Source organism: Lampetra planeri, chromosome 1 (assembly GCF_965212315.1).
Source record: "Lampetra planeri chromosome 1, kcLamPlan1.2.h2, whole genome shotgun sequence".
Lineage (NCBI taxonomy): Eukaryota > Metazoa > Chordata > Hyperoartia > Petromyzontiformes > Petromyzontidae > Lampetra > Lampetra planeri.
Window position 1 is genome coordinate 36,947,081 of NC_136107.1, and position 13,053 is coordinate 36,960,133.

Sequence of the window (13,053 nt, forward strand, 5' to 3'; positions counted from 1 at the left end):
ATGAAAATCCCTGGTAGAATCATTAAAATCAAAATGTTTAATAACAATCATTCAAAAAATGTACAAAATTAATGCTTCTCCATTCTCCCACGGAGAAGCAAAATGCTCCTTTATGGAATAAATAAAAGGTGACCTTAGTAAATTTAAATAATCAAATAGTTAATAATGAAAATTAATCAAAATCAGTGTTGTTATAACAATTATATTGTTTATATTTATTTAAAGTTGCGTATTTTGATGTGACGTCACATTTCTCAAACCCCCTCCCTCCCCCCCTCGTCACAAATGTCTGACCCCCCCCCCCTCCTAGGTGTGTGACGTCATTTATGGACGGCCCCAAACTCCAAATATAGTCGTCAGGCTCGTGAGCGAACCCACGACCTCTTGTATACCAGGCAATAACTGTGGACCTATGGCACCTGCCACGTAGAATTCTCACCACAACACACATTGAGATGGGGGAAGGGGCTCTTCCCACGCTCATCATAGCGCGTGGCCACGCCTGTGAAGCGAATTAAGGCAATCATCATAACGTGGGGTCATGGGGATGTTGGGGCAAAGACAAAGATGCCCTGTATAGCCTGGACACTGTTGGGGAAAGTCTTATTAGCAAGCGCCTATGAAGGCCGAACCGGTACACGAGGGGGTGGGGTGGCCAACACCACGCTTGACCGCCTTTGTCTCCCCAGTGGCGATGTTTACACACCGCCACCATTTGAGGCTAAGTCGACCTAGGGGAGGCCCATGACCGGTTCAGATAATCGTCACCGGTGTTGGTGGCCGTGAGCGGGAATCAAACTCGGGTCTCGCCGGGTCGCCGGAGCGCAGCGCGCTAACCGCTACACCACCGCTCCCCAAACAAACACTGCTGGCAGCAACAACAACAACACACAAACACGCCACGTTTCGCCCATTGCCCCACTTACTCACGACACTCCCCCTTCTCCCCTGTTGCCCCGCCCACCAACTAACCCCGCCCACACACTTTGCATATCGGGGGTGGGGGAGAGAGTTGGGGGTGGAGCTTCGCTCCTCTCTCTCACGCGATTGGCTGAGAGTCACTCGTCACGCGGCGAAGCAACCTATCGGCCAATCAGGTGAGAGAGTATGGGAGGCCCACCGCTCCCGGCTGGGCTTTAACAATTTCGCGGCGAGGGGCCCCAGGAGGACGAGTTCGGTTGTTTTTGGGGGGCATCACCACCACGACCACCAGCCCCCCCAAAACGCGGGTTGCCGCCAGGCCTAGGCGACGAGAGAAAGGGACAGAAGCACCCTCGAGCTGGACGTCAACGCAGGCGAGGTGATCGGGGGGGAGGGGGCTTCTAGGCGAGGTTTTAAACTCCCCTTAGGCCCAGATCCTCGGTGTGGGGTTTCCTCAATGTTCTCATGTTTTTTGTTGTTGTTGTTAAATTCGTCGTGTCGGTGTTTTATTTGCGTTGCATCGCGACGGAATAAGTTCGCGTGTAGATGCTACGTGGATTGCCTTCATCCAGCGGTGATTCGATCCGAAACGTGTCGATGACTGCCCGGTGCTTGTGTCGCTGTGGTTGTAACGATTTCCGTTCGCGGCAACCACCGGTGACGATCAATCTTCACCTGTCCTGGGTCTCCCCCCTATGTCGACTCGGCCTCAAATGGGGAGACAAAGGCGGCCGGGCGTGTTGCTCGCCACCCACCACACTTGGTGTGCTGTGCTGGCCTTCATAGGTGCTCGCTAACAGCACTTGCCCCAACAGTCTTGTTGAAGGTTATCCGGAGGATCTTTGTTTTTTGCTGTTTGTGAGCGCCGGTGTAGGGTAAAGGCTGTGATGTTTGGTAAAGGATTGATAAGCCATCGATGAGAGATGTCGCCTGCTTCGGCAGACTTTCCATCCAGCAGCGCATGATGGAGTTGTTTACCTATTGTGAGTTTCAAATCGTTATGGTCACAATGAATCTCATCGTTTCCACTAGTGTCACTAAAGTATCATACACTACTACTATTAAAGTTATCGTGACCATCACTGATCATCATCGCCATTATCTCTTATCATCACTACATTATCACCCTCATCAACTCCACTGTTATTCCATTTCAGTATCAATCATCACCACCGATCATAACTATTAACCACTATTCATCATCACTGTCATTGTAATCATTGCCACTGTTGCCAACAGAACCATCATTATCGAACTATAATATTCACTACCCTTTCATCATAATCTCGTAATATTTATAATTTAAAACTGCATTAGCGTATCTGTCATCACAATCATTGGCATTCCTGTCATCACAATCATTGGCATTCCTGTCATCATTGTCACCAGTATTCAGCATTGTCGTAATTATAATTTCCTACAGACAGATACACCGAGTACCGAATGATCAGGTAGCACTCCTCGCTGTTCCATCACCAGTGTATTTACGTGACTTTGCCACCGGAACTTGACTGGGTAGCTGCCAGCAGTATACGTGAGAGGCACCCACTGCTGGAAATCGTACGAGGATACTGGTACTGTACCGTACTGTTCACCTTTTGGCGTTCTCTCGTGTGGCACTGGTGAGACACGGCCACAAAGAAGAAGGCTGTCTCTGGTGTTGGCCAATCTGTTTCAAAGAATATAAGAGTAGGATAATAGGGGTTTACCCTTTTTTCTGGCCACAAAACATGTGTTAAGATGTTAAAACAGCAAACTGAAGCCTTTTACAAGGAATCATGTCTGCATTAACCACAATGCTTGTGGTCAGAATGCAAAAAAAAACATGCTTTGATAATGTGGCATTGTTTTTTAAACCGATTGGTCCACATCAGAGACAGCTTTCTTTAGAGCCTCGTCTCAAACAGTGTTAGACCAGAGGACCCCAAAGGCGTACAGCCCAAAGACAATGCCACTATCAGAGTAATGAGAGCTCGGGTGAGCGTCTACATCATGGGACCTCCTTTGCCAGTACCAAAATATGATAATGTTTTCCCCCTTTTTTCTGGCAACAAAACAAGGACAATGCATATATGATCAGAGCGTGTTTTTTGTTTGTATTCTGACCACAAGCATTGTGGTTAATGCAGACATGATTTCTTGTTAAAGGTTTCAGTTTGGTGTTTTAACATCTTAACACCTGTTTTGTTGCCAGAAAAAACGGGAAAACCCTATTATCATATTTTGGTACTGGCAACGGAGGTCCCATGATGCATCTCTGTAAAATGTATATATCCACTTAGGCTAAACTTAACTGGTGGGCTTAAAGTTCCTGTATTTATACTACTATTTATATTACCTGAAAGTTCTAGAATGTTCTAGAAGTTACTCCAAGTTTACTCGGCACTGAATCTATCTGGACTGTTCTGGAAAATAGGTAAATTTCTAAATATCATTGTCCTGGTTACAAAATAAAAATTTGTGGGGAATAATAACCATGTTCTATACTTTTTAGGCATAAGCAATTACAAATAACACTACCCAGGAACAAAAATTGTGTTACAGTGTTATTAGAGCATGTTTGTTTATATTTGTGCCACAAGTACGTGTGGTTAAAGCAGTCTTGATTCCTTGCAAAAGGAATCTATTTCGTTCGAACATCTTAACACCAGTTTTAGTGTTATAAAGGGTAAAAGCTATTTTTTTTCGGACTTTGGGGTTTTATTGTTAATATGACGTGTCATTTGAGTGGTGGTGGTTGCAGAGTAATTTCATATTTTGAAAAGAGGTAGTTGAAGTGGTTGTAAATGCCACCTCCAATGAGCATGGTTGGCTATGTACAGTGCGAAAGATTTTCTACATGCATAAAGCGAGTGGATGTGGTTGTGATTGACGTGACAATGGTTGTGTTTTGAAGCTCGTCTGTTTTGTAACCAAGAGGCGTTCGTACTGTTGTTTCAGATTCCACGAAGTTTGGCGGATCGTAGGAACCAAGCACACTTAACTCGGATCGAGTCGAGTTCCAAAATTAATGTACACTAAATAAATTTGTATTTCATACCACAATCACATTACATGAACGATCGGCATTGATAACGACTGCCTCATTTACAAGCCTGTAAATGAGGCATCGCGCAATGCAATTATCGCAGACAACGCAAGCCCTGCGGGACTCCATTGCCATTTTTTGAAGCCGAGCAACTCGATGGACGACGAGGTGGGCGCCTTTGCGCCCAGCCTACCGTGGCATGGGACCGCCACGCTTGGTGATGGCAGTCGGACACCGGGGGAGAGCGATGGGCGGCTGTCTCTCGGAGAGATGGCTTGCCACTGCTGCTATGAGCTGCTTCTCGACCCAACCACGCTGACATGCGGACACAGCTTCTGCCGCCACTGCTTGGCGCTCTGGTGGAACTCCTCGCGCCGTGCGGAATGCCCCGAGTGCAGGCAGATGTGGCAGGGATTTCCCCGGACAAACATCGTGCTGCGGTATGTTATTACCCAGCGCTGTCAATGTACAGTTACATAACGGCGCGCGGAAATCAAGACTCGTGGCAACAAAACAGATAGCAAAGGAGTGGGTGGATGGCTCGGGGTCAATCCTTTGTAAAAGCATTGAGCCAGCATCGTTGAGAATTATGGGTTCCAATCCGAGGCTCAGCTTAGTATGTTTGGCTACGTACGGTGCGAAAGAAGTTCAACATACATCTTTGATCAAGCCGGGTCCAATAACTGCACAAAAAGTAATGGAATTTGGTTTTCAGGTAATTCAAAAGTTTTGTCAGCTGTGAGGTTTTTGAAATATTTGGTTTAATTGCTATATGGTTTACATCTTTGTAGTGGAGTAATTTAAAATGGGCAGCCTTTGAGGATATGAACCTATTTAAGAGATCTCACAAGTATATAATCTTCAAAATGATAGCCAATGGCTGGTTTAATATTACATTGCTTTCAGTTAGAGTCCTGAATAGACATTTCTGCATTTAATGACATTGCAATATAGAATTTTTACTACTTTTTAGTTACTCTCTGGTTCTTTCGGTAAAGTCACATAGGTAGAAATAAAACAAAATAAATCACGACGTTTCGAACGCAATTTTAACCTGAAGACAGGCACTTTTGTTGCGTTCGAAACGTCGTGATTTATTTTGTTTTATTTCTACCTACGTGACTTTACCGAAAGAACCAAAGAGTATGGATTCATGCAGTCACGAAAGCTTCAAATCAAGATTACTTTTTAGTTATTTCACACTTTGGCTATGGGTTGTGGCCCTATCTGATGACCTCTTTAAGCTTTGTTAATAATATTGTTTTGTATTGGTCAGCAGTGCTCTAATGCTATACAATGTAAAGTCTTCACTGTTACATCAAAAATTCCCTTTAAAGACTTTTTGTGTTCATAAGAAAAGATATATTTTATTTTTGTGCTGATCCAGTCCTGTAAGTTTGCAATAAGAACATTGCACTTAAATGCCATTCATTCATTCAGTGGAAAATATGCTGCTCAATATTTTATTTCATTTCTTCGTCAACTGTCATAGGCATTTATTTTAAAAAATGTCGATGACCAAATCACCCTGATCCCATCACATCTCAAAAGCAAAGGAGTTGATCCTTTGATAGGGCTTGGAATTTTCGACCACCATGCATAAACATGTTGTCATAGTCTGTGGGACTACGTAGTGGGCAGCAGAGGGCAGTGCTGCAAAATCCATTGTTCGACTGATTTTTTTTTCCACATCTCTGCTTCCACCTTCAACCCGCACTCCACACTGAATATCATGGTGAAACCTGGTCAAATCAGTTAATGCGTTTTCATAAAAGTTTGTTATTAACTCCACTAGTTTTTTCATGGTCATGGGAGAATACCACAGTGTGTGTTTTGCAAAGGGTTAATGTTTGTCAATCCATGGCTGGATGATGGCTCCCTCACAATGTCGATCATAGGGGGGTTGTATGACCATACGTCACCAATGTGGCTGATGAAGGCAGTGAGCATTGACATGGGATTACAGAGATGCAGTACAATATTTTTTCTGCACTGCCGTCTCCTGGCCACATCGTCAACCCGCAGCCTAGAAAGCTTCCCTTATGCAAGACGGTCGCCCATTCAAGCACTTCCAAGGCATAGCCCGGCTTAGCTTCCGATGTCTGATGAGATCTGGCGCAATCTGGGTGATTTGTTCAAAGACATGCAAAAAGCGTACCTGGAGTGAAACATTGTATTAAATATATTACCAATGCTTATTTTTATAGTTGTATAAAGTTAACACAAGATTTTCCCACGGTGCTTCCCAGTGATACTCATGTCTCTGCATTTTTTCTTTTTTAGGGGCGCGATAGAGAAGTTGTTTCCCGAGCAGCTCTGGCACAGACAGCAGGAGGTGCTGAGCAACGGCAAGACGGCACAGACCCTGGCGGCGTTTGAGCAGCAGGGCCAGGAGCAGATCAGCGCCGCCAATGGGCGTCCGGCGGTTCTTCGCCAGGGCACCGCACGCAGTTTCTTCTCGGGCGTTCTCACGGCGCTCACCTGCGTCGCGGTGCGTTTGCCCTGGTTGTGGGGTGAGATGCCTTGGCATTTGTCATGGCGGTACTGCGTCATGGTGGTGTGAATGTCATAGCCCACGTTTAAAAAAAAACCCTGTATGTGCCATGTACTGATTTAACATTGGTTCTACGAGAAGTGATGATTTAAGTGGTGATATTTGAAGCGGTAGGTTAAAGTCCTGGGTTTAATGTTGCATTTCTTGTGGATGATCTCACCCAAAGCCGGTTGAGCAAGTTTTTCCAGAATACCGATTAGTTGTATGCAGTGGTGAATGAATGTAACATGTTACAGTGCATTAGTGAAATGTTTAACATTACGGAATTTACCTTGACCTTTCTGAAAACAGCACTGCTAATGCTTCTGGACAATGATGATGTTGCAGTATGTAACGGTGCTACGGTGACGAGATGGTAACTACCTCAACTGGTATGCCGGAGGTCGTGACCCTAACGCCCGTATATTTGGAGTTTGCATATCTTTCCCCGCCGTCGCGTGGATTTTTCTCCTCCGGGTCCTTTGGTTTTTTTCTCCACGTTTAGAAACATGCGTTTAACAGTATTTGGCTGCTGTAAATTCACACGTGATAAGCCACTTCCTTGAGCTATCATTTGTGGTCGTGTCGCTTCTGAAAAAGAGAAAATTGCTCCGTGGGCCTTTCCTGGTAAATAAATAAAGTTAACTTTTTTTTCTCAGGGTTCTGCATTAATATAGGGAATATACACATCTTAAAAAAGGATGGTCTCTCGTGAAAACATCAGAGGTAAGGCAGAAAGAGAAAGAAGGAAACAGGCCAGATAGGGGGATGAGATTACAATATGGTCAAGATGAGTAAGAAAATACTTTCTTGAGTGACGGTGAATCATAGGCTGGGGTGAATAGGACAGTATTGAGCTTTAAATTGAATGGGAAGGATTTCGGCAGACTCAGAGTTCAGGGAATCCTATACAATGTGTGCTTTCATAGAAGAGCACTGAGCTGAGGTTGTCTGGGAGTTTTGACAGGAGGTCTTGACTAAAGCGGAGGGCACGTGGAGACTAGCATATGGACAATATGCATCTTATTGGGAATTGTAAACGAATATCGATGGTTAATAAAGCTTGGGGGGTATGCGCTTGGGGCCCACCAGGTGATGCTGCTGGTGTACCACTGGAGCAGCGGAGACACGGGCGAGGAGATGCTTGTTCACAAGTCTCTGAGCAAGTGGACGAGCAGTGACGTGGGGCTATGGCTGGAGCAGTTGGGCAGCTGGACTGTACCATACCGGGAAACTTTCCAACAAGAGGGGGTGAATGGCAGGTCAGTCTGCCACCACGTGCAGGGTTAAGGATCGGGTGGCAAGTGTTTGTGTTTATATTTTTATTAAAATCCTGTTAGGATTTGGGAGTAACATTTGTATTTGAGACTACTTGTTTTTAACATTGTGGTGAATGTAGTCATTTGTAGCTGTAAGGGTCACATTAACTAATTAAATTCAACATATAAAAAGACTGGTTCTCGCACGCGCAATTCATTGCATTTATTGTGAATAATGCATATCAAAGTGTCGTTCCATACCTAGTTGATACCTTTACAGAAATTAATATTTGTAAGTTGTTAAATTTATTCACGATTTGGAGTTGCGAATTTGCCTTGTTTCTGCTGTCTCATTTATTCTAAACATAACGGCATATCATTTGTATTTATTTTTCCATAAAATACCTATTCTCACATGCAGGATTCGAGTGTAAGAATCGATTTTAACCAATTAATCTGCATCATTATGTACCTTATTCCTTGCTTGGAACCCCCATGTAGGGGGACGCGTACACTCACGCTGTGCTGATGATTTGTTGCAGGCTTCTATTGAGCCTGACGGAGGAGGAGCTCAACCTGCCACCGTACGGTATAGAGAAGCCGGCTCATCGCAAAGCTCTCATCACAGCCCTGGATAGCATGATATCTCTGGGAGTCAAGCCCCCACACAATCTTTGGGAGTACAAGGTAGAGAAGAAACCTCGTACCTTATTTAATAGCGAGTCGTTTTTGTTTTGTCTTTACCCCAAGTTTTATCCTAATTGTGCTATCGGTGTCTTGTCAAGAGATTAAAACATTGCATATGTTAGAGAAGGGACCAGTCGGCAAGGATATCACAGAGCTACCACTGAGATCCCTCCAAGTGACCTCTGGTCCACGTTGTAGGGGTCGGCACTTTTCCACCCAACCATGCCCCAGAGAGTAATGTTTGTCGCGTGACCTTCAAACTGAAAATGTTTAATTATTGTTAGTGCTGGAATTTAACCACATTAAGTGTCGAACCAATTTTAATGCGATGCCCTGTTTTTATCAGTCCTAAGTACCAAATCTTCGTGTATAAATGCCACCGGTGTGTATTATAGAAGGCAGCATTGTAAAAAGCGAGTTAATATTTTTACAAGTGCATTTTTAAGAGTTTTGTGGTGTCCCTTTGCAGGCAATGCATGCAGGAAAGTCTCTCTTCCTCCTCTTTTTGTTGAAAAGTTCACCTCGCCTTGCCATCTTCTACCTTTACCTGTTTGACTACACCGACCTCTTCTTGCCGCTCATCCACACGTGCTGCCCCGGCCGCGTGCATGAGGAGGAGGCTGAGCTCTTCCGCGGTGGCTGGGTAAGCGCGCCGAGTGTGTCTTCACTCTCTTCACTCTTCATATTCACCTGAGTGTGTGCTTTTATGCATGTGGAATTTTGTGTGTGTTGCTGTGCTGTGAAATGTTTAGTCCTCTATCAAGTAATCTCAGTCGGTTAACCCATAACGCCTGGGTCTGTCCCATGACGTCCTGCCTAGAGAGCCTTCGTCGCTTCACCTGGCCTCAAAAATGCACCTAGCCCAGCATAAGAGCTGTGGTGGCTTCACTGTGACTTAGTGGTAACCGATTTGGTGTGTGTGTGGCGGGCAGCCTGACAGTCCGAGCTGGGAGCAGTGGGCCGAGTTCCTACCCAAGGCGATGGTGATGCCCTACGTGCTGGTGGGGCGGTTCGCCTGGGAGTGGCTGGAGGTGCACTACTGGACGGCTCGCTTCGTTGTTATCAATGCAGCTCTGCTCACGCTGCTGGAAATCTTCGCGATCAAACGCTTCTGTCTGCAAGGGGAGATCCGGTGTGGTGCCATTCCTTTTTGCAAACTTGATCTCGGCACAACGTGTTGCGTTGCAGGTTGTGTCCGCTGCTTGTCGGTGTGCCAGTAGTGTGGAAGGCCCTCTTCCAGCAGTGGATTGACAACAAAGGGCTGTTTATAATAATAGTAATAATGTATGGATATATTTGATCATTATATCAACTGTATCTCAAAACGCTGTCCAAACATGGACCGATTTCAAGGCATGGGAACCAGTAAAGCAGGAATGCAGCCATAACTGGTGCCAACAGTTGCCCAAACTTTTTTCTATATTTGTATGTTTGGCTAACTTCATTAATGAATATACGTACAAGTGGGATACTATCTTTGTTGTGGGAAGCCCGTAAAGCTATATATTATGTTAAAATGTGCGCCATTGTTTGTCTTTTAATTTTCAGACGGTTGCCCCGGACCCTTTGGAACGACTTCTGTCGCCTCTTCTCACAGGGCGCCATGGTCACCATTTTCTGGCCGGTGCTGCCACAGTTTGTGTGTGACTGTCTCTTCTACTGGGCGTTGTACTTCAACCCAATCATAAACCTGGATCAGGTCACCAAGGAAGTCCGCCGTATCTTCACACAGGAAGCGTGAATGCTGGTCGGCAGATGAGAGCGATAAAACTTAGGGAGTCTTTGCCAAGGATGCAGTCTGGGGGATTGTTTAATTGTAGGCAAATGTGCAAGAACAACATTATTTTGGAAGTGCGTGGTTGGCTGTAGCTGTATAGCACCATGGTAAAATGGGTAAGGATGGGGCTGCCTTCCCAAACATTTGTGGATTTGCACTGCTTCAGACCATGCTTGAGATGGGGTAATCCCCACAATGGTGGGTGCAAAGCATGCAGCCATTGTATGATGATATCTTTTACAAAAAAATATTCAAATACAGATGATTTACAAAAAAATGTGAAACGCATTGATTGTGTTCTATTTTGTGCAAAAATGTAAAAAAAAATATTTTGTTTTTCTTTTAGCTGACATTTTCCAAAGATGTAATGACAATAAGGTATATCAAGATTATGATCAACATAAACTTAGGAAGATGTGATCTTTTTATACGTGGTTTCCTTTAGCAAACATTTACTTCGTCAGCAAATGAGAATTTTTACTTTGCTTTCATGTACTATACAATTTTAACATCGATTACAATTTACAACGGCGGTCACAATAGTGTTTACGGTACTTTGCATAAAGTGATGGTATCCACCTCTGATGCTCATCATCATCTTCATCAGCCACGATCAATCCACTGCTAGATTGATCCTCAGTGCTCTTCTCGATGTTTCTTAAGTACCTGGGCTGTAGACAGTGTGCACGGGCGAACATCTTGTGTACATTTTAGTGTCTCTGGTTTTTTTTTTAAGCCGATAACCATCTAAGGTTCCAGAGGGCAGCCTTCTCAAATGAGCGTACACCACCCATAAAGTGTGAGTTGTGATTGTCCATATTCAGCCAAAATTGTCTGAATTATATGGCATAGTGAAAATAATTGTTTATATTCTGATGTTGAAATTTATGACAATCGATCTTTTTTTTCAGAATCTTAAGACTTGAAATGTAAACGATAATTTCTTAAACTGTGAAAACAAATGTTCCTTCATGTTTGGTGTTGGAACACAATGTTAAAGATTACGTGTTCAATGTTCATGCTTATATCATTGTTAAGATAAATTACAAATGTTTGTACTTTTCAATCCTTCCAATCCTATATTTGCCTTAATTATATTACAGTTACATAGAAATCTTTTTCCAATTCCAAAGCAGTGGCGCAAATGGAATGAGGCAAAACAGGGTCTACTTTCTATAACAGTATTCAGTGCTGCATAAATTAAAAGGAAAGATAAAATATTGATTTTTTCACGTAAAAAATATATAGACAATTTGCTTGAATTGTGGTAGTTTCATGTTGTACAAGTTATCCGCACATCGAATAGGGTTTCTTAAATAGGAAAACTAAATTCTATGTGTGTCATAGAAAGTTTATAAAAAAAATGTTGACGATCGTTTTTACTTTTTTAAGTATGCGAACACAGCTGCTAGCTCAAAGAATTCAGTATGAACAAATATGTTTATGGAATACGGAGCATATCCGCCAAAATAATTATATGTTTATATCATGTCAAAAAGGCAAGGTGCACGATTCCAAAGTGATGTACACATGATTGAAAAGGTTTCCCTCTGGACTTTTGTGGAATGCACGGCACTGCATGATGGCCTTCCCACTCTTGTCAGTCATAATGGTTATTTGAATGGAGGTGTCCCAAGACAATTCGACATCACTTGCCATTAATGTTAGCCATAAACTGAATCGAACTCAGGTTTCTGGGTTCGTAGCGCAATGCGCTGACCACTGTATCGCCGCTACACCCTGCAAAAAAGATGGACAACTAAAAATAGCAGAAAGTGTCCCTCCCTTGCCCCCCCCATGCTCCCTGGCTAGAAGTAACGGTTGGGCTGAGCCCAGGTTACCTTGCTTGCTTTCACATGATTGCTAACTGCAGTGGCCATGGAAGACAACCGCTTGCTTGTGGCAGCAAATCGATCACATTGTACGGATCGTTAATGCTGCTGGTGTGGTGACGCATTTGTTGCGTGGAGGCACCGGTGGCAACAGCGTGTTGCTATTCACGGCTTCCGCACATGCAAGCCAAATGCTTAGAATGTGCCGTACGTATGTTAATGTTATTTTGAAATTTTACTGAAAAAATCTTAAGTTATCTATTCCCGCAGCTTATCGAACAATGTATGTTAATCCATGTAAATGATGTAAGCTAATTTCAACTTGTAAACTATTTCACACTTGACACAGTTGGATCTGTGTCGGAAACAAGTGTGGGTTGTTTGTAATGAAGCTGCTGCTGAGTGGGGGGGTGGGTTTCCGGGCAATTCCATCGACTCGAGCTGGCATGTGTGAGGGCACGCAATGTGCAGGTTGGCACAAACAGCCGCCTGCACACACTATAGTCATGTCACTGAACGATTATATTATAGTGCAGCTGCACCGGGTTATAATTTGAACACCATTTCGCCGGTGTGGGTTTTCACGTCACGTGGCCTGTGCACTGAATTATGGGCATTTGCTCGTGGGAGGAATGTTCTCAATGCATAATTTTGAATAAAATGTGGTAATTTAAAAAAAAGTTCTGTTCATGCGTGTTCAACTGACGTAATGTATGGTCTAAAACTCCTCTCTTTAGAACTGATATTTGTTTTGAGTTGGCCTCACCCCTTATTAGCGCGGTTGGCTACGTACGGTGCGAAAGACGTTCCACACGTGTACGTGAGCGCACTGTGGTGCTAACCTGGATACCCGAGTTCGATTCGAGCTTGCAAGTAATCTTTGTGACACCCGAACCGGTCCTGGGCTTCCCCCCTCATCGGCTCATCCTTAAACGAGTACCTGTCGGGGTATGGAGTAAACATTGGCACTGGGTAGACAAAGACGAGGCCAGGTGTGGTCCTGGCCACATCTCCCC

General features: G+C 44.1%; 1 protein-coding gene across 1 annotated transcript; it reads left to right on the forward strand.

The window, feature by feature from the left end:
* The first annotated feature begins 1,109 nt into the window (after positions 1-1,109).
* Positions 1,110-10,532, forward strand: LOC144721938 (bifunctional apoptosis regulator-like). The gene is made up of 8 exons (XM_078599902.1): positions 1,110-1,300; positions 3,862-4,389; positions 6,233-6,440; positions 7,575-7,744; positions 8,284-8,428; positions 8,898-9,071; positions 9,361-9,560; positions 9,977-10,532. The coding sequence occupies exons 2-8, from the start codon at positions 4,106-4,108 to the stop codon at positions 10,167-10,169; spliced, it is 1,374 nt and encodes a 457-aa protein (XP_078456028.1). The 5' UTR covers positions 1,110-1,300; positions 3,862-4,105; the 3' UTR covers positions 10,170-10,532.
* Positions 10,533-13,053: the final 2,521 nt, after the last annotated feature.

Coding starts and splice junctions, on each gene's coding strand:
- LOC144721938 (XM_078599902.1), top strand. CDS start 4,106: ATGGACGACGAGGTGGGCGCCTTTGCGCCCAGCCTACCGTGGCATGGG. Junction 6,441..7,574: donor CGGCGCTCACCTGCGTCGCG/GTGCGTTTGCCC, acceptor GGGGCCCACCAG/GTGATGCTGCTGGTGTACCA. Junction 9,561..9,976: donor TGTCTGCAAGGGGAGATCCG/GTGTGGTGCCAT, acceptor TTTAATTTTCAG/ACGGTTGCCCCGGACCCTTT.